The 22,870-nt window shown below is 41.8% G+C and overlaps 1 protein-coding gene across 1 annotated transcript in view; it reads right to left on the bottom strand.

Annotated features, from left to right (window-relative positions):
• zswim5 (zinc finger, SWIM-type containing 5) overlaps window positions 1-20,318 on the bottom strand; it is a 62,989-nt gene extending 42,671 nt beyond the window's left edge. The window contains exon 1 of the mRNA XM_062428931.1: window positions 19,790-20,318. Within this exon, the coding sequence (XP_062284915.1) occupies window positions 19,790-20,318 (529 nt within the window). The remainder of the gene's footprint in view (window positions 1-19,789) is intronic.
• Window positions 20,319-22,870: the final 2,552 nt, after the last annotated feature.

Below are 22,870 nucleotides of genomic sequence, written 5' to 3' on the forward strand. Positions count from 1 at the left end.
ACACTGGCATTCATTCAGAGTCATGTTTTTGTCAACCAAAACAAAAAGCTGAAAGATGCTAAAATGCTCCATATAACTGAGGGGAACTACAGACATATTACACCAGGATATTTGATCAATTGTTTACATAAAACTACTCATAAGAGCGGTTTTAAAGGTGCAGTGTGTAGAATTTAGAGGCATCCAGCAGAACAGACTATGCAGAAATGGAGTGTAATATTCATGAGTGTTATTTAAATATTATATTATCACCTTAAAATGTAAATCATCTTTTCATTATCTTTACAGAGGGAGTGGATCCTCTTCTATAAAGGCTGTCATGTTGCACCGCCATGTTTCTACAGTAGCCTGGTACAGAAAAACCAGAGAGAGTTTCGCAACCACCGTAGGTTCTCCTACACACTTGGAGGAGGAGGGGTATTCAGTTGGTTGCAAATTTTCAACATCACCGCTAGGTGCCACTTAATCCTACACACTGCTCCTTTAAATTGGAAACAACATATCAGGTGACACAAGGCTGCAACCAAAAATTATTTTCATTATGTTTAATCTGTCGATTGATGTTGATTTAGTTTATGAAAAAAATGCCAATGTTTTGCTTGTTTTTGTCTGTCCAGCAAATACATGTAAATATACTTCATTTACAACTATGTAAAAACAAGAAAATTCCTTTATTGGCTAATTTATTAATTGAGTAATCACTTCAGTGCAATTTGATGTCCTCCTATGAAAGTAATCTAATTAGTGGTGAAAAATGAGGTGTGCTAATCATGTTATGTTGATGGCGATAATCAAGCTTAATGCAGTTAAGAAACTAATCTGACCAAGTCCTTTACATAACAATTCCCATAGTCAGAGTGTCGTCTTAATCTGATTACAGTCAAATGAATAGAGTGCATGTGAAGATGCTGAATAACTTTGTTTGGCCAAGGTTACATGAGATGGAAGTGAAGCTTTTTGTTTTTAGTTGGAGCAAATATGTAAGTGATCAGCCTCTAAATTAATTAGACAGTTTAATAACAGAGGTTTTAAAGAAGGATTCTGCCAGTCTCACACTGAATATCAGCCTTTGGTCTTTAGCCTTGATGGCCAGGAGGGCCGCGCCTCTGTATTTCAAAAGATTTCATATCCTTTACGGGATTCATCTCTGTATCCTGTTGCTATGGCAAATGTAGCTTCCCATAATAATAAAAGTAACAGGGTTTTTTTCAGCCAGTGCCAGCAGCATTTAGAGCTGGTCCTGGCAGGCCCTGCGTGGACTTGCTCCGACTTTTAGAAAAATGACTCTTTCCTGGCTTTGTGGTATTTGATATCAAAAGCATTCTTCTCCTCATCAGTCAGCTACCGTTGTGCTGCCTGTCTATTGAGCCAGCTGAATCAGTCACCTGGCAACACGCTAAAACCTAGTGCCCGGTTTCACCTCAGCGATTCTATACACCGAGTGTTCTCCCTAACTAGCGTGCATAGCAACCCTGATTCACAACACCGCAGTGGGCAGCTTTTATTTGCACTGATTCGCATAATTCTTCAGATAACGATTAAAAACCTCTGAGGGAGACAAACTGGACACTGCAACAGGCGAGAATAAAGAACATTTTGAATGGAGTTAGTTTAGTTTGAGCAGAAAGATGGGGAGAAGGAGGAGAAAAGAAAAGAAAAGAAAAGAGCAGGGGCTGGACAATTGAGGGGGGTCTGATCACAGTCTTTTTTTGGTTTTCACACACTGCCCCTGGGCCTCAGTAACCGCTGGCTTCCAACTGAACTGGTCTTTGTAAGTTAAAAGGTGTGCCAGGCTCGGCTATAGACCTCTGCAACAAAGGCTGTGGTTAAATAGCATGGGAACCCCCCTAGGGGTGTAGGCCAGGGTCAGTTAGTGTGGGACTGTGTGTGCAGTTAAATACTGCCAGTGCACATGGACAACATTGAAACTGCATCAAATCTGCAGAGTGGTGTGTGTGTGTGTGTGTGTGTGTGTGTGCGTGTTTATGAGTGTGTGTGCATGTCATTGCTGATATCTGGATGGCGTGGCAGCCACAGGGGGAAGCAGCTAATAGTCATGAATGTGAACAGGCATCTGTTACTGTGAGGCCTCTGCTGTTTTCCTCTCTCATGACCCCCAAAAAAACAAGGAAACACCTCTTCACTGCACAGCTGCTGCACATTAATACTGATGGATATTTGGATGTTTCTATGTTCAAAAATGTAGTTAAAAAGCATTGCAGTAAAAGTAGTGGTTTGGTCGCTCTGACTGATATATTATTATATATGACATCATCAGCATGTTACTGTTGTAGCTGCTGGAGGTGGAGCTAGTTTCAACGTCTTTATATACAATCAGACCATAAATCAGCATAGAACAGCTGTCAGCAGGTGTACTGAATACTTGCAGGAAGCATAAATGTTGTTTTCCTTTCCCACTGCAGCAACTAAACTGAGTCAGTAACAGTTATCGCCAATGAGCAACTGTCGGATGCTTACATTTTTCAAAATAAAAGAACCAAAATGGTGTATATCTTTCTTTTTTCCCAGCAGTACTGAAATCGTACTGAACCGTGAAACCATTATACCCCCAACATTGCAATTACATATTGTGTACACTCTACATAACCTGCACTAATAAATATTTTTCTTTTTATATGATCTCACTCCAAATGAATGCTAGTGTTGCTGTGTCTGATAGATGTGTTAACGGCTTGTTCAAAATGTCAATTATTGCTCCTAAAACTACAGACAGGCACAAATAAAAAGGTAAAAGCCTGCTTGAATTAGTCAATTACATAATATCAATACTAGATGAATTAGATGGCACTCTCCATTGCACCAAATGGGGGAATATCTTTACAAGAATGTTTCCCACACTTGAAGAATCTGTCAAGAAGCAATGAAGCTGTTCTGGTGGTTTGTAGTAGGCCCAAAAAGACACTTCAGAAACTCAAGAACTTCAATACACACATGGCAAATGTTCTGTCTCACATCCAAAATCAGACCACAATGACTTACAGATAATGCTCAACCATGGAGACACCTACGAAGTGATGAAAGAATAAGTAATCACATAAAGTTTGCCATTGGCAAGACTAAGGGGGAGCCAAAAAAAAGAGAAGAATAACACAGCACTCAAATTCTGCCACGGTCATTTAAAACAGCTTCCCTTCTCAACAGATTCAAAATGGTAAAACAGCTGGACACAAATTCAATTTAATAACTCCTTTCACCAAGAGTCTATCAGGTCAGGTCAGTGAAACACAATCTGCATTGCTCTGGGAGACGCTCCAACTGCAAAGAGCTCTGTGCTGAAAACCGACTGCAATCAGCTGCTGTGCTTCCAGTTAGCTCTGTCGTTACATACTGTTCAATGGTACGTTCTCTCTAAAAATTACTTTTAATATTCCTGCCTCACCCTGACTTATTCTTCAATCTCATCTTAACCTAAAACCTGAATCATAACAAGTAAAAGTTGGCTGAAACATCCGAAGTTTGGTGGGTTTTTTTCCTCACTTCCTCTTTCTTTGAACACCTTTCTTGCCCGGTCACCGCCGTACTTTGAAAGCTACACTCCTGCTGGCCTCGAAGGACAGAGGCAGGAAATAAAGAGAGAAAGAAAGGAGGAAGGGAGGGAGGGGAACAAACAGAGGACAAAGAGGCCAAGTCAAGGCTAAGTAGCAGCTCTGACGCTCGCCACCACCAAGAGAGAAGACAGAGACTCCAATCAGAGAGAATTATCCTGACAAACCCTCTTCAATCACACAGCCATCAACTCCCCCACCCCACCCCTACTGCTACATCTCTTTGCTTTTCTCTCATCTGTCTCTTTCCAAAGCACTCAGAATGAAGAGATGAAAGATGATTAAAAAGGTAATGGCTGTGGATATTGCAGGGTTTTTTTCTCCATTGCAAAAGGGTGGAGAGGAGGGGGGCATGGGGTGGAGAAGGTGAGAATGAAGAAGGTGGAGATTATTGTCCGTTTATTGTTGTCGATGACTAATGTATAAACGCAGCTTTAAGAGGTTCTGACATCAGCTCGTTCGTTACCTCACCTCACATTTTAATTTAATTGGTCTGTTTTACAAAAAAGTTAAAGCTAGCATCTCCCAATAGACAACTAGCAAGCACCAGCAATTATAAAAGCTGCAAGTTGACTTATTATATGATAGTGAAGTATGGGCTGCACAATTTGCACATTTACTTCTATGAAAATCTTCTAATTATCCAGCACGCAAAATTAAAGAGTAGAAAGTTGCGTGGCACATTTAGCCTACTTTAGACAAGTGCAACAAACCAATCAGATGAAAGGACTGTTCGACCATTCACCAATCAGCGGCGTCTGCTGGGAACCTGCAGATGGCCTCCGGGGAAGAGGACGGGAGAAAAAACTTGAAAAATATGAAAGTGCTTTTTTGGTGTTGGAAGCAGATGAGATAAGATACCATTTAATTGCTTCCTTCATAAGCGCTGCTTTAATCCCATTGTTACAGCAGTGGTGTTTCATCCCACTGATAACTCACAACACTTTGAACGCTGATTTACACACACGCGGTATATATATGTACACACACACACTAAGATTTCCTTTCTGCTGCCGTGGCAGAAAAAGTGCTTAGCGTGCCACATGCTCCCTTTTTTGAGGCAAAATTTAACTAGGTGAAAATTAGACTTTAAAATACAAAACAGAATATACAGATCAGGCTTGGTGTGTGTGTGTGTGTGTGTGTGTGTGTGTGTGTGTGTGTGTGTGTGCCTTAGAGAGAGGAAGCAAGAGTTAAAAAGGAGTGGGGGTGAAGGGAGGAGAATTTCAGATATGATAGATTTTTCTTAAATTCATCTTTTCTCTGTCAAGGTCAAGATAGAAAATGAAAGTAAAAATGAGCAGAAACAACTTGAACTTTGCACCACTAAATAGACTAATATCCACCTCCAGTAAAATCATACTTAATCATTTATTTGAAGTGTCATTTTTGAAAAGGTTTCAAGTTTTTGTCAAGAATTTTAGAACAGAGACATGAAATACACACACACACACACAAAATGATCATGTGTTGAAAGGCAGTGGAGACAGTATGAAAACTACCAGAAACCCTTTATTCACACACACACACACACACACACATACAGTGATGGGTCATGTAGATGGAAGTGTAGAGAGGGAAACGAAAGAGAAGCTAATAGGTAATGATACAGTGTAGAGATGGTATGTGGAGGGTAAAATGTAACGTTTGAGGGTGTACTTTTGTCTTTTAAATTCAGCTGCGTAAGAATATTTTGGATTCAGCGTTGAATACAACAGGGAGGGGGTGAAAGTCGTCAGTAAAAAAAGAGGCTGTCTGTTAGCGCTGATGGACATGTCAGATATGCTAACGTTATTACAGCTAACATGATGGCGCATCAACGGTAGTATTTGCCAAACAGTAAAAAGTATGTTATGTTTATTTTAAAGTAGTAAAGTGTTTTAAAATAGATAGTGGGACAGTTTATTTAAATATTATTTTACTTATGTTTAAATTTAAAGTGTTATTTTTGTTAATAAGGCAAAAACAACAACAAACAAAACAACAAACACGAAGAATGCAGCTATATTGTAAATATGTAAGTCTCTAAATAGAAGACCATGTTACTTTTTTAAAACAAGCTAACGAGACATGTTTTTCTTCTCCGTAACATGCCAAACAAACTGAACCAAAACCAAAACCATGATCAAAAAAACGGAATACAAACCGAACTGTGGACTTGTTGAACAAATTGACCTCTAAACACACACACACACACACACGAACACGTAGCAAAGGAGCAGGAAATCATTCGCAGCCTTAAAGTGGACATTTAGTGACCTGTAATGTGCTTTCAGTAACAGACACTTTACCGGCCTTATCTCAACTGACAGTTTAAGTGGTTTGGGTTCAAACGTCTTGAGGTCATCTTTACAAAAGGTAATGCTGCATTAGCGGGATCCATTTGTTCATTATGTCATATTTACAGCTGTGATTCTGTCTGTCTAACAGCGTGTTTGCTGGTTGGCTGCAAGGATGACAGAGTATGTTGTCAGAGCATATGCAGGTCAGTCAGCCAGCCTGCTTTTCCTGTTTCTACCAAATTTCTATTCTAAAATCTCAGGTTTCAAGAGCAGAAATGAATGTTTGAGTGTTTTTACAGTCACTCTGACACTCTGGATAACAAACAAGTCAACAAGACTGTATTGTTCTACTCTTGATAATTATTCCTAATACAATACATATCAAAATAGGTCAAAAGCTAGTAAAGAGCAAGTCATGCTTCCTTCCTTTAACAGTAATGTGTGTGCAGTACTTGTATAGGCTCAGATAAATGTCACTTCATTGTAGGAACGGAAGGCTGATTCTTTTGAAATCTACAAAATCCCAACAGATGGCTTAAGAAGGGATTGAAGTCTTGCTTTAAGGCTGATTGCGAGCAGGTTAAAAGGCCATGCTGTAATATTTCCAAAGGCTCCATACCGGTCTGGAAACTTTTACGTAATCGTGTCAACCAGCAAGTGACCATTAATACGTACACTGTTACAAATACTTCACATAATCGGCTTAATCACTTGTCAATGGAGGCGTTCACGGTTGGTAGGCTTTGGTGAAAAGGCAAAAGTATGCAGGACATTCTCAATAGGAGAGGTGACATAGGTGCATTTTTATCTGATGTACTGAATCATGAACAAGCCTTCGAAATGTGTAAACTACGGTAGGATACGTCCGAAAGTATGAAAATCCAGCTTCACGAAATTAAAGATGAGCTGATGTTCTTTGATTTCTATGAGAGTAAACTGGCTATTGTGAAGGGTTTTCTTTTTTTACTCTTGGCAATTACATTCTGGTACATTTTTTAATAGACATTTTTCACTTTTTTCTGATATTTCACTGCCTAGATAATTATTTATTAATCCATGTAGTAAGAAAACAACCTGCAGATTAATTAAAATAGTAATTAGGTGCAGTCATGTATTAGGCATTTAAATATTATGTCATTGTTGGCTTCACTAATGAATCTGCATTTTTTTGTTTCAGTGACTATTAAAGAAACTTGTTCCTCCTGAAATGAGCATCAGAGCCTTTTCATAATATCGAGGAATCAACAAATGCTGAGTCCATGTAGATGATCTAATTTCATACATAATGGGGCTCGAGAATGAAATGGAAAAGATGCTAAGAGCTTTTAGCAGTCTAATATAATGTGTCTGTCTCCTCCATCTTTGTTTGGGTGCAAGGGTAGGGTATGAGGAGGGGGGGGGGGAGGCTGTGTGAACGGGGCACGGAAACGCTTGAAGTGGAGGAGGGCGACATTTATGTGTGTGTGTGCATGCGTGTAAGAGGGTGAGAGGTCTCGACCAGACTGATCCTCACGGCTGTTGACCACATTAATCATGTTGCATAGAGAGAATTGGTGTGTGTGTGTGTGTTGCTGCACTTGACTGCTCCTATCAATTCAATTTCATTCCTCCCTCTGCTCCCTCCTTTTTCTCAGGGCATCCCATCCCCCCACTATAGAGCTCTGTAGTCTCTCTCCCTCTCTCTCCCTGTGTGTGATGGACTGCTGAGAGCCTAATGAGGTCCCTCCCTCCCCTTTGGCTTTTTTGGTGACTGCGGAGTGTGTGTGTGTGTGAAGGGGGAAGGGAGAGCCAGAGGTGACAGGTTGGTTGTGTACTTCTACATTTGCCTTTCAGCTCTCCTCTTCCTGCCTCCTCTCCCTTCTTCCTCTTCCCTTCACACCTTCCTCTCTCTCTCTCTCTCTCTCTCTCTCCTGTCTCCTTCCCCTCTCCCTCCTCCTGCCCTCATCTCTTTTCTCACCCGTCCCAGCCCATCTCTGCCTGGGTCCTTTTTCATCCTCGCACTCCTGTCTTCCTCCTCCTCCTCCTCCTCCTCCTTCTCTCTGCAGTCATCGTACCGTTCATTTGTCGGTGAGACTGCAGCCTAATGGGCCATAGCAGGCCATCCACTAAAGAAACCCACACAGAGTGCTGATATTAGCAGGCAGGGGAGAGAAAGAGAAAGCGGAGGAAGGAGGCAAAAAAAAGAAGTGGAGAATATAGCTGAATAATGTACAGGAAAGACGAGCGCAAGAAAAAGGTAAGCTGAGGTGACGGCGTTCAACGGAGAAGTGCTGATGAGGCAATCTTCCACTCCATACATGATACAGTCATCACGTATCCATACTTGCTTGTTTACAGAAGAAGAGGCCTTCAATAGATCAGCATGACCTGACAATCTCTTCCAGGACAGATAGCTGAGTCAGTTTTGCCTGAATAGATGCAATAAAACTGAGAAACCTGTCTGTAACATTTAAATTAAAGCCCCACTCATCAATTTTTAACCACATAAAAGTGACGCATGTTCACATATAAAACTGAGTTTCACTGAGTTTTGTTAGGTGTGCTGGTTTCTCATAAGAGGACAATATATTTTTTTTTATAACTTAGACTATATCTGCCAGTTATGGTAACACCGGCCTTTAAGTTAACTGAAACATAATATTGAAAGCTGATATCTATGAGAAGAGCAACATTGTGACAAGTACGTCTGAAAAGTCACGAAACATGATATAATTGTGAACAAAGAAATATGGGAATCACGTTATATTCAAGTAAACACAACGTAAGACAAAATGTCTATAATAATAATCCATTGTTGTACTGCAATTATTGCGAGCGCACGACTACAGCAAGTACGGTAAAATCTGTTAAACCAGCAAGTCAGTGTGTCGGACAATTTGGGGAATAATTTTACTGTTCGCACTCTTACAAATCACTTTGGCTAACCCGAGGGTTTGTTTAAAGCCTGTATGACCATCTAATTACTTCCATTTCTTTTTGTGTAGCTGGAGATCATAGTGGAGCGTTTAGCTGCTAATTAACCAAATATTTCCCTCAGGAAACTATAGCAGAGTAAAATAAAAGTGAATATTGGAGTTAGATTCATCAGGTGGCCAGACACAGCAGATGAATGCTAAAATTGATCCGTGTCTGCTAAACGTGAGTAAGCAACTGTTTGCTAACGCGTAATATGTCAATGTAACGTTAATAGCAAATATCAGACAATGCAGCTTTAAATTTATGAGAACAATGTTATTATCAACAGGAATGATGGCTAAAAGTAAGAAATATTTGTATTTGTGCAGGAATTAGTATGAATTTGGGTGGCCTAAGAATTGTGTGTCCACAATGACTCAACAAAACAGACAGAGATGCTGCTGATCCGATGCTGATCTGCATTATTGTTGAATGGAGATGAGTTGGCACATTTTGATACAGTAAAGACTATGTATGCTTTTTCCTAGACTTTAGAAGTTTGATGAATATTTAAATATAACCTGTTTTTCCTCAGGTAACCTCAATTGCTGCTGTATATCAACATATGGAGACACAATGATAAAGAACAAAGAAGACAAAGAAAAACTGGAGTGGTTCGGATTTTTCTGAAGGACCTTTGGGGGGGTTACAAGTGGTGTGGCTGGTCACATTTCAGATTCACACAGAAAACGACTCAGAATAATTCAGCCACACAGGAGGCTCCGGCCCATTTGCTAATGCACACTGACAGTCTGAATCACCATAATAGGGGACTTGGTCTCTAAGTGATATAATTATTCGTAGTTTTAGCACTAAGTGGTTCCTTTAAAACCTTATCCACACATTTGGGGAGAGGGAGAGATGGAAAGCCAGAAAGAGAAAAAAGAGAGTGATGAAAAGCACAAGAAGACCAGAGAGAGAAAGAGAGCGAGAGATGAAAAAGATCAAATCTTTTGAAGAGGTCAGTGCTGATGAATTACATATTAACTGTTAAATACAGCAGGCGGGAAAATGTTTTCATGTGGAAAGAACATGACAGTGCTATCATCTGAAGGCCATGATAATACCATGCTGCACACGCACTGAGAGAGAGAAAAAAGATGTGTAGCATGGTTGTGGACTCCCATTTCTGCAGATCAAAGTCGACCAAATGTATGGAAATGGTCTAATCCAGCTATAATGGATGCCTCACACACAATGGCCTCCTATGGGCCCTCGCCTGTCTGGCTGGCAGTAATAGCACTGTTGTTGTGAGGGGGCTTTTGAGTGCTGCTGAGATTGGGAAAGCACGTAGGATACAGCCACTCACTGCAATACACTACCCTGTGTGTGTGTGTGTGTGTGTGTGTGTGTGCTCAAAACAGGAGTGGAGGAAACTATCTGTGCTTGATATCTATCATCTACCACCTCAAGAGGAGATGGGTGACACAATAAAGCACCCAAAGGAAAGATGGAAAGCATCAGGACTGTCTAACACAAAGCAGTGCATTATGGGAGCAGAGAGGGGATGGATTTCCATTAGAAGTGAAAGGGAGTTGTGGTACTTAAAAAAAAAAAAGATAATCACATTACTTTAAGACTCTTTTAAGTGGTTGCTATACAGAATGTTGTGTACAGTATTTGTGTGTGCTGCTGTGTCTTGATACACTATGAGAGTAAAACAGTGTTCACAGTACAGAATCCCCAAAGCTGGTTCCAGGGAATTTGCTCTGCCGCACTGATCAAAATGAGATGTGACCACAGCTGATGATGCTGTGTGGTGTAAAAAGGTCAAATCTAATTGGCTCTGAGGATCCCTGATCTCCCTTCAATGTTACGCTTTACTCTCTGTGACTGCTCTCTCAGCGCACAACAAAAGCCTGTAAGATAGAAAGACATCAAAACACTCGGGTTAAAGGAGCAGCAAGACACTTTATAAGCTAATATATGAAGCTAGAGCCAGCAGGTATGCTAAGCTTAGCTTAGCATAAAGACTGGAAGGAAAGGGAAGCAGTTAGCTTGGCGGTGTCCAAAGATTAAAAATCTGTCTTCCAGCACCTTTAAATGCTACTAATTATTACAGCTGCAGCAATTACCCGCTACCTGTTTCTTTCAGTCCGACAAGTGGAAGACACTCTCTGATATTTCCACCCACATGATCTACAGCCTGAACTAATGTCCACTACAAAAAACCCTGAACTATCCCTTTAAGCTTTATTAGTTCCTTGGTGTAATACTTGAAGATAAAGAGAAGACACACACAGATCCGGACTCGAGGCCTAAACGAGAGTTCTGCTCGAATGAGTTCTATCCAACCATCAAGTAATCAATATGAAGAGAGTTGATGCTGCTTATTTTCCTCTCACTCTATCCTTCTAAAAAAAAGGAAGGAAGGAAAGGAAAATGTTGTGGGTCAGTTAAAATGAAGGCGGGTTTTAAGTTTCAATCTGGGGTAAAATGACTCGATTAGCAAGACGGTTGACGGCTGAAGTTCTTCAAGTTCCAGACTTAAACCTCACATGTGACTAGTGAGGAGGCCGAGACTGGAACATGTCCATATAAAGACTCACTTCCTCTCCAAATAGGTCTACCCCCAAGAGATTTACCTTTTTGTTTTTTTACAACAATGCTACCTGTCACTGCTTTCCTCCCCCGCTGAAGTCATCCTGGATTTCCCCTCCTGCTGCACTCCACGCCATGGGCTCTGCTTTTATTTTTATGGAAATGACTCTCTGTATCTCATGTAGGATGAGTAATGAGATTATATTACAGGGAAAAGTAGTATAGTAGTTCTACCAGCATACTATACAAGCAACCTGATCAATAAGAAAGAGTTCGATTTGGGTCTGTTTTGCATTTCAAATTCTTCTTTCCCCTCTGTGTCTGTCCATTTCTCTCCTTTCTCTCCCCCGACATTTGTTAGGCAATTACAACCAAACGAGGACATTATAGTCCAGTCTGCCGGCCTCAGCCTACTCTTTCAAGTGCAGCCTCTCTGTGTCTGTCCACAAGACAGCACGGGGGGACAAATGTGTACAACTTCCAATGGTAAACACACACAAAGGCAATAAAAGACAGGTGTGGGGACAGTGCAATAACTGAATACAGCAGGCTGTCAGCTTCAAAAGCTAAAAGGACAAGGCTGCCATTGATCTCGGCTGATAATTGCACACCCACCACCCAAGGTAAAGGCACTAAAGGTGGAAGAAAACACACACAGACGAATGAAAACAGGATAGGAGTAGTAAAAATGTGTTTGCTCTTAGGTTTATCTTCGCACATGTACAGATACACACAACCTTCATACACTCGTACATACATACACACACACACACACACGCGTTATAACTGTTACACAACTGTAAAAAGAAAAAGGAGCTGTTGTTGAGGGATGGAGCTGAGCAAACAGTACCAACGGCAAAGTATGCCATTTTCGCTTGCTACTGCAAACAAGTCCAGAGTGGAAATGGCATAGCTGAAGATCACAGCAAAAAAAAATGTGGCTGAGACACCTGAGGCCAGGTGTAAACAGAGCACATGTCAGGGGAAAACACACACACACACACACACACACACACACACACACACACACACACACACACACACACACACACACACACACACACACACACACACACACACACACACACAATGGAAACAATGCTGGAAATACTAAGGCAAGAACAGGGGTAGAAATCTGTTCAACAGCGAGCATTATTAAGTTAAGTCATATTTTCCAAGGTTTCAAGTTATAATTATGTAATTTTTCATTAATTTAATGTTTGTTCTGAGTTTGGTACACAGTGCTGTTAACATTTATATAGAGTTCATGAAAGCTTTTTTATGTGCACTTTTTCGTGGAGACATCTTTGTACAAGAGGTGATGCTCGTCACCTGAAGAGGCCTTCAGCCACTTCATACTGGGTCTTTTTTAAGCATTCACTGGCCTTTACGGCCTCAGTATGCTTCAAGTGGAGTGCTTGTGAGATTGACAACAGCTGACTGAACTGTGACAATCTGTATGTTACTATGACAGCCATTTCTATTTGTATTGATTGATTACGTATTTCGCCTCTCTATGTTGCTCTACTTGCTTGTCATTCAGTGCAGGTATAAGCACTTTTGTTTTTAGGCGATACCACGTTGTTTTGCTTTAAGCATACTGAGAACTTTAGGTCAGCTATGTTTGCAATCTTGTGCGTGCACCTTCAAACCTCAGCAAATTTCTAACATGGCAGCCTGTGGCCATTTGCACCATTGATTGATAGGGTTCAAAACACACCAGAAACTGCAAAGTATTTTAAAAAAGACAAGAAAAACGAGGGAGCGAATTGGAAAAAAAAAAAAAGCAAGAGCACACATTCTTTAGAGAGCGAGTACGCACACTGATGGTTGCAGACAACACGGAGGCCTTTAGATACGTAGAAAAATAGTCATATTGATGAACCACAGTGATGTTTGGTTTGTGTTTCGGTTCCTTTTTTCCGCTTTCTGAAGTGCAGTTTATGATTAAACCTTCCCAACGGCTTACAAACCGCTTCAAACTTCAGCCACATTTCTGTTGTTAGACAGCGTGAGTAGCTTGACACTCAAAATATATCATAGATGAGTGTTAATCAACAAAAAACTATCAAGCTTGTTGGTATGGAGCAACATTAGCATTCATGACCGGGCAGCTAGTGTACAAACACCTGCCGGCTGCTGCTGGGAAAGATGAGAGCCGTGAGAGTGAAGCAAAACAGTCTGCAGGCCACAAAACCAAAACAAAGAGCTGAAAGACACTAAAAAAGCTGTCGGGTAAAAATTCTGTTACTACAAGCAATCCATTTCATATTACAGGTTATTGTTTACATTAAAAAAACATGTTGCATACATACTTACATGATACATCATTATGAATAAAAAATCAGAGAAAAACTGTGACACAGAGGATACTTTTCCGTTTCTGAGGGCCGACAATTAAACCCTCTCACACACGTAGTCTCTCCTCTGTACACACACACACACACCATCATCATCTACCTCACACAGGGGTCTGAACTCTGTGAAATTACTCATGGTTTACCCAGAAGTACATGAGACAACATCAGCAGCAGAGAGGCGCGTGTGCCCAAAGCGTCGCCTTCTACTGTCTGACCTCTTTGTCACTATACACCATCATGACTGACTCTTTCCAGCTTTGCCAGCCCCCCCCCCCAAACCACCACCAACTCCGTCTGTCAAAACCACTAACACTTCCCCAACCGGCAGCAGCCTCTCACACCAACCCTGGAGGAGGCAGAAGGGAAGAAGGGAGGTAGAAATAAAAACTTTAAAGATCTCGCTTTGGCCGACTAACAGCCCTTTACCATACGAGAGCCTACAGACAGAATATGATTAAAGAGCAAGTCATCTTTTAATGATGTAAGTTACAGAAACGGAAAGAGAGAGAGAGAGGGGGAGGGAGTGTGTGAGTGGAGAACTTAAAAGAGCATGAAAGATAGAAAGCAGATGTAGGACTTGCGTGTAAGCTGAGTGAAAAGCAGATAAAGATATTAGATAAGAAAACACAAAGGGGACGAAAAGGTAAGGACGGGACGGAGAAGTGAAGATGAAATACCGAGCTGCGTCAGAGCGACCCGCTCCCGAGAGCCGAGCGAGGAAGAAAGAAAGAAAGAAAGACGGGAGATGAGGCAAGGCGAGGATGAGCTCACCGCCTCCTTCTGTCTTTTATCGCAACGCTCTTGAGCAACCGAAGATTTACACCAGAAGCTCGCGAGCTTTTCCACAACGAGGAACCCCCACGGCCACTCTGCCAGGAAATTACATCTAAGGAAATACTGGCAAAACACCTCCCTTCACACACACTCATACAAACATTCTCTGAGTCAAAACTGACAACTGTAAATGAACTGACCCGAAGTAAACACAGCAAAAAAACTAAACAAGTAGGAACTCCTTGAAAACGCCAACCTATAACTGTTTTACTTAACGGGGAATCAAAATAAACATTTAAATAGCTTATAGGTTATGGTTATGGTTGGGCAAAATTAGTCATTTAAAAGGCTTCACCGTCACCTCTGGAAACTTGTTACTGTTATTTATCTATTTTTCCCCCCTCGTTTTACAGACTAAAAGTTTGATCTATGAATGGAAACAACAATAAACTGATTAATAAGTAATCAACAGTAATCAGTAGACGCAGCCCTAAATAGAAAATGTGCAATGATGTAATGGTTTGTTTGGTCTCTGCTTGGTTTCCTGGTCATTTACAAGGGAAATCCTGTTCAACATTTACACAAAACATCATGGTAATCTATACTGAAGTTACACACTGAACTGAACTGTCACTCTGTGGTAATTAAAAGGAGGACCGGACATTATTTGGAGTTTTTGTACGCCAGTGGAAAAATTACTTTTCTACAAAACTTGATAAATGAAGTTTGGCTACAAAAATGTCTAACATTGGCAAATTTTTGGATTAAAATCTGGAAGTGTCTGATCACAGAATAAATACAGATAAAGTATGTAACTGACCAGTTGTTTGATATTTAAATTTTCGTCACGTTTCGAAACTTTGCCACTAAAAAGCGCTCGCCTCCGATACCTAGCTCTTACTAAAGGACCTGTTTTAGGATCTTTTAGACATCTCGGGGGCCTCAAACGTTTGGAGTAAAGACGCCCCACGGTGTTTTCAGCCCGCTGACTGGCTGTCCCACACTGTTTAATCCTGTTCAACTCTGCTGCCTCGCTTTGTCAGAGTCACCAGTGCTTCAAAAGGCGTCGGGGACCCATTACAGCTTTATGTAACGTCGTGGAGACAGGGGCGTGCATGGAACGCACGCACGCACACACACACACACATACATGTGTATGCCCCCCCCCACCCTCTCCACCACCCCCCTTTCTGTGAACAAGGGGTTTTCTACAGCTGGGTAACAAAGCATGACCCAATAATCCCAAAGCTTGACTCAAAACTAAATAACACCCCCTCTTCCCTCCCTCCACTTATATCCCTTCCTCCCGCTCTCTGAGGACTTTATAAGGGGGCTTTTGGTTTGCTTGTGTGTGTGTGTGTGTGTGTGTGTGTGTGTGTGTGTGTGTGTGTGTGTGTGTGTGTGTGGTGTGTTTATGGGGAGGGGAGGGGGCTACAAATACAAGCACGCTTAGCTTTGATTATTCTAATTATGACTTGGAGCTAGAAGTAGATTATTATGAACACATGGGCTGATGAGTTGCTGATGAGCTCACGTCCCTCCAATCCGTCAATGTTACCGTTAAGGGTGGCGGACAGACAAAGGCCTTTACTTGTAATGTACAAGGGGGGTTGGGAGGGGGGGGCATATAAGGGACATACCAGTTGACTCATTCTTTAAAAAAAACTGCTGACACATATGCATTATCAATTTGGCGTTCAGTACAAAAATGACTTTGAGTCTGCAGTGATGTTACTCAGGAGCCAGTGGCTGGGGTTCAAGAGGGCGTCAGAAAACTACCCGCATCTGGTTAGGTCCCCTGCTGTACCCTGGGAGTTAAAGCCATCAGTGGCTGCTAAAAAAAACAACCATTTTACAAAACTGATCACCAGCAAAATATCTAATCATGGTTAAACGTTACAGATCATTAAGTGATTCACTCTCATTGACTTCAATGCAGTACTTCACTTATCGTATGTATGAATGAAGTTAATGTTTAGTGTTGACTTGTGTTGTCCTGATCGTCTAAAAACGTCCTGTAACTGGAAGGTCACTGGTTCCAATACAGTACCAAGGTGTGATGCTACTAGATATCGCATGTTTCAAATGGTGTTCAGGTCGGTCAAATTAAAAACATATGTTGAATGTTGCAATTTTCGCTTGGATAGTTGAATTTAAGACCACTGTCTTAAATTCAAATATCTCCTGCATAGAAGACGATTCTGTATCTAAAGTATCAGCGCTGATGCAACTTCCTCAACCTTTTTACTCATTAGAAAAAACCCAAATGACGCATTTAACCCACCACTTTTATGAAAGATGAGACCCTTGGGTTGGTCACATTCGTGTTTTTTCATTGTTGCAACAGACATCAACAGTTGTCCTCCTCCTCTCCTAGTCTGGTTTTAAACTTTCTGTGACCCAGACACTGAATTTGTGAAATCCTGCAGAGTAGCAAAGCAGATCACAAATCTCCCTTCCCTAATACCAGATCCCATTAGTAATTACCTGAGAGGAACCAAACAAAAAAACAGGCGCAATTCCTGATCTCGCTTGCTCTAGGCACAACAATTCAGAGAAACCAGGACTGATATGAGTCTAAAGATGAGCATGAGTTTATAGAAACAGGAGCTCCTGCTGTGCTTGTGATAGCTGTGAGGAAAAACACAAAAAAAAAAGTAATCTCATGATATCCTGGCTTGTGAATTCATCACTTTAGTGTTTTCTGTGTTCTTTTTTCTATCACGGTTGTGTAATTTAAGTGCCTGATATGTCCAACTGGTTAACCTTTATAAACCTTAAAGATAGAAAAATGTTTCATTTCCCTAAAAGTCACAGTCATGCTCAAGTGCTGGTTGAAACTACAGCATCACTCACCTCAACTTTACACTGAAGCAGATTGATGAGGGCTGTCTGGGCTACAGAGCAATAAAAAAGGTATATTTACACCGAAAAAGGGAAGTTTGTTCTGGTGTATAAATGTAGCTTCCCGCCCTGACTGTAACAATTTATATCAAGTTTAACTGCACTTTTCCACAGTGCCATACCTTAAGATAAAGACCATATTTCAAACCACTCATGTGTCAGCACGCAGCCTCGTCTCCTTACTAATCGCTCCCCTGCAAATTCCTATTACAAAGTACATGAGGCATGTCCATCTCGCCTTCTTACAAACAAGCACTGCCACTACTTTAAGGGCTGATTATATTATGTCAAGTCAGGTGAAAGCAATCCTAAGACTATCATTTACAGGTGTGTAACAAGATCCATAATGAATGCATTGTGCGTGAGTGTAGTCGCTCTAAATCCAACCGTGAAAAAACCCTCCCAGCTGAACAATTGTTCTGTTAAGTCAGTCGGTAAACCTTCCACAGCAACCGGTTCCCAGGGCCCGCAAACTGAAGAACAAGCCAAATCTTATCTTGATTGTCACACAGCTATTTAAGCCTGTCTTGTGTTTTGTTGACAGAAAGACAAAACCATGTGCCTGTCTGCTGTGACTGACCTTGAAGAGGGGTGGAGGGGTAACGGAAATGGAAATGATTCGCTGGTGAGGCAGGTAAGACTGGAAGTGTTTGCTTGCAGGCTTTGACCGTTTATATTTCCAACTAGTTTATACCTGACGGGATGCAGCTTGTTTAATCACGTATTATTCATCTATACGCCTCTGTTACGTGGCAGACCTGTTACTGAATCTTTTTTTTTATTTAAAAAAAAAAGTTGATGTGTTTGTAATGACAGGAAGTGTTAAAAGTAGGTCATCACCTCCCTTAAATTAAGTTTTACAAACAATCCTTGAATATGATGCATAATTTAAGGCCTTTAACAACCCTCAACACAACTACAATCACAAGACTTATTCTGACTTCAGCTTTAATACATCAACTCTCTGAGACAGACGCAAACTTATCAAGCCCAGACTGCAACAAATCTCACTTTCGTAATCATGCGTCTCACATTTCATTTAGTTATGGGGGTGGAATCGATGGGCATTTATAAGATGCAATTAGATCCAGCAGCCTCACAGAAATGCACTAGCCACAGTTTGCAACCCCCCACCCCCCTAGATACCTTGGAGCAACATGAAACCCCAGACATGCTCCAGTGGCTCTTACACCATATGGCCTGAGAAAAATCCCCCCAGTCACCATAAAAGGCTTTTTCTTTTTTTGGGACTATCCATCGGTTTCATCTCATCAATTTCCCTGATGTCTGAGCTCAATTTGCGGCCGTGTGGAGCCGGGGGTATGAAGCTAATGAGAATGTGAGTGGAGATGGAGCTTTTGCGGAACGGCCCTTTGTTTGGAAACAGCCTCTCTGCAGCGCTGGAAACGCGAGACGCTTATCGATCATTTCAAACTGGAAGCCTTTTGTGTTTGCAAGCGACCGAGAGGCTGCGGGCGAAACGCACACATAAAAGGCGATTTAAATGTTGTATCTGACTCACTTTAATAGTAGAAAAACACAACACACACACACAAACACACACTACCAACATGTATTTTCCACGTTGGTGGCGACTGCGCTCTTTGTCCGGTAGGACCAGCAGCAGCAAATAAACAAAAAGCTGTGGGGGATTTTTTTCCCCCGGATTAACATTGGATTAATCATAATAAGAGACCCAATAACCGCCTTTGTTCTTTGCCTAAGCCACCCCCAACCGATGGCGAGTTCGGAAAAAAACGACTTTTGCAACTGGGGAATTCACACAAACAAAAATAAAGCCCCTGCGCTTGTAACGCTGGCTCCTATTGTACCCGCGTCTGTCAGCCCTCCTCCTCCCCGCCTCCCCCTGCCTCTCTCCGGGCTACGGCTACAGCCAGCTCCGGCCGTCGACGAAGAGCTCCTGAGAGGGAGAAAAGTGCTGATAGTCGCTCAAACGCAGCTTCCTGTGTTTTACAACCCCGTAGACAATGAGTTAAGGCTTCAATAAGAGGGGGAAAAAACTGTGCAAAGACGCAGTATCCAGCAGTAGAGCTTCACAGAGCAGAATAGCCCTTTAATTTTTAAACAGCAGCCGCTCTGCTAATGAGCGACCTTCTCTTTCCTTCCCCTTTACCAGAAAGGCTAGTGGAAGCTAAACTAAATGTGACAAATGTTTCCTTCTGAGCTCACTCAACTACAAAAAAAACACGCACACACAAGCAGACACCCGAGTGTTGTCATAAATAAACCGAAGACAGATGCTTTGCATACTTTCCACGATAGCAGAGAAAACTTCCATCAATCATCTGAGTGAAGCTCCAGCAGCAGCAGCGACACTCTCAAACAGTCCACCGGGTTCAAGCGCAAAGTGCTTTGATAGTGTTTTTTCCTCTTTTATTCCACTTACCGACTTGTAAAACGTTTTCCACACTGCCGGTCTCCAGCAGCCTGATACCGCGGCGGAAAGGCAGTCCGTCTCCCGTTCCCACCGCTCCGGCTGCCCCCGCGGTAGCAGCAGCCGTACCGGCGGTAGATCCTCCGCCACCACCGGTGGTTGTAGCTCCGGACCCCGTACCTCCAGCCCCGCCGGTAGCCGCCGACGGACCCTCCTCGCCGGCCACTCGGCACTGAAACGAAGAGTACATGCATATCTCCTTTTCGTTGCGGGGAAAAGACCAGTAGACGATGCGGCGTTGGACAGGCTCCGGGATCCGCTCGAAGCGCTCCTCCACTCTCTCGAAGGCCCACTTTTCCGCTACTGCCTTAGCGGCGCAGTCCAGAAGGGACTCCGGGGAACGATACCGGGAGCTGGGCAACCCACTGCCGTGGCCGGGCCCCGGGCCGGGACCACGGGGAGCAGGGCGCAGGCAGGGTCGCTTGCTGGCCGGTGGTAAGGAAAGGAGAGGATGCGGCTGTTCTCTGCGTCCTTCCGCCATGGCGAGCCGATCAACACTGACTACACGGACGGTGTGCGGACACCGAGCAGCAGCAGGAAGCCGAATACACACACACACTCCCTCTCTCTCTCTCTCTCTCTCTCACACACACACACACACACACACACACACACACACACACACACACACACACACACACACACACACACACACACACACACACACACACACACACACACACACACACACACACACACATTGAGAAGCCAGTGTCAAAGCAGACAGGATCTCAGGCAAGACTTCCGATCACAGATTTCAAAATTGAATCGGTTATTTGCAATCGTGTAAACCGCTGATGGCTACTAGTAGGAGTGTGACTGACATAAGACTGGGAAACTGAGGCCAAATATCCAGAAGCAAGAAGCCTCATCCACAATTATCCGTTTGTTTGCTTCATGTGAGGAAAGGATGAATGCTGTTTGTTTGCTGTTTGAAGAAATTGCATTAACAAGTCTGCAAGAAAGAGATGTCTGAAATCTCCCTTGAAAGTGACTTTATAATAAGTCTGTTCTGCACTGCATGCACCATAATTCTGTAATTCACTATCAATAAACTTTGATCACACTTCTAAATATCTGATGTATAAGTTTGTTGAACTAGATGTGAATAAACAACCTCATTTACACTGACTACATCACACTATTTTTTTATTTCAGAATTTATTTACCTGTTAATTGAATAACATACATTTGAAGATAATATTAAAATATGATATAATATCTGTTGTATACAGCGTAGTGTTAACAGGAGCAGCAGCACTCACACTTTGCTAGTTTACTCATGGTTATAGTAGATGTAGGAGTTTAATCAGCATGGGCTGCAGCTGCTGCCCTAACTTAAAAAGGATACAGTTACAATGTAAAGCCACTTTTTTTTAATGACAGATCCTCAAGCATGGTTCCTAGAAATGGATTTAAATCATAAATATAATTTTGCTGGTAATTATGGCCAGAATAAAGATTTAATTTCTCTTTCTTAGGTTAATGCCACAATAAGTAGTTAAAACGATGCAAAAACATCATTTTTAAACTGTAACGAAACCCACAAACATTAACAATAATCCTCCTCTGTGTCTTTCTTCCTTTTCTATCAATCTTTCATCTGTCTCTTGCTTTGCTTCTTTATTCAGCCTCAAGGGAGGAAATATATACAAAGAGCATGGTGTATGATGCAGTGTCGATAGAACGTTCAAGAGTTCAACTTATGTGACCACTATTAATCCGTGACCTTGTATGCGTTTGTATGAATGCATGTATGTATATATGTACATGTATGTGTATGTGTGTATAGTATGTTTTAATGTAATATTTTTATTATTTTTTGTCTATTGTTGTGGTGGTTTTAAATGTTCTATACTAAGAAATTTGACATGTTTACTGAAAATGAACAACATATTTTAGTGACGTTGCTGACACACAATCAGCTTTATATTTCTTTATTCCTGCCACTGTGATTTCTTTAATGGAAAAAAAACAAACTCTTGAATATTTCATTGCTACTTCAAGTGCTTTCCTTTCCCCTTGTGTTTCTCCTCTTTCCCCTCTGTTGCAGAAACCAGACGACGCTTCGGAGATGACGCGCAGACTGAAAAGTCAACAATAAGGTCGGATTCAGTCGCGTCTTGATCCTTTTCAACCTCTGTGTCCACTTTGCTCTTTAATGGTGCTACCAGTTGTTCCTGCGAGGCCTGTGAGCTCCACACACTGCCGCAGATATTTCATCATTCTAGTGTGGGCCTGTTCTGGCTCATCTCCTTCTAGCTTCATCTCCCTGTGTCCCCACAGCCTGATTTTCCAGCTGCAGAAACTATAGCTGCCATTTTCTTCCTCAAAGTCCATTTGGGCCTTTAAGAAAATGGCAGCAATGTCTTTTTCTGCTGCTATTTTCACAATAGACTTTTTGTACTCAGGAGCCCTCAGGAAAGCTTCAGTGTGTCCCTACAGACAGTCTGGCTGAGGATGAAAGCATTTTTAAAGACAAACGTGGTAGCTGACGTTAAACTGACGAATGTATTTTATACATACTGAAACTCTCTCATTTACACAATGTCTGAAATGTGCAGCCATCCGTTGGCCCCGTGTACTCTGTGGAAAAACACTTATGGTAATGTTGAGTCTTTTATTTTAAAAACCAAATGTGTTAATTTCCTGTCTCTTCTGCTATATGACTGTGTGCCTTGATGCAGCTGAACAGGAAGAGAGAGCAACATAGAGAGCAGAGAGAGAGAGAGAGAAGATTGATAGGAGGTGGAAGATGTTACACATCACTAACCCACACAATAACAAAACCTTCCAGTCTCTGATCAGCGTGACATCCCAGCTCTCTTACATTCAGACAATGCTGTATTATTTATGTGAAAGCATACTAGCCATTGATGCACAAACAATCAGATGACACGGTGCACAAAAACAAGGTGAAAACAAGGCGAATGGGTAACAGAGAAAATGAAAAAATGGAATATATTGCTTACATACATACAATAGTCCTATTGTAATTTTCCTGTAATTTGTTAATGCTGTAAAATGTATTTT

This window comes from Scomber scombrus, chromosome 11 (assembly GCF_963691925.1).
Source record: "Scomber scombrus chromosome 11, fScoSco1.1, whole genome shotgun sequence".
Classification (NCBI taxonomy): Eukaryota; Metazoa; Chordata; class Actinopteri; order Scombriformes; family Scombridae; genus Scomber; species Scomber scombrus.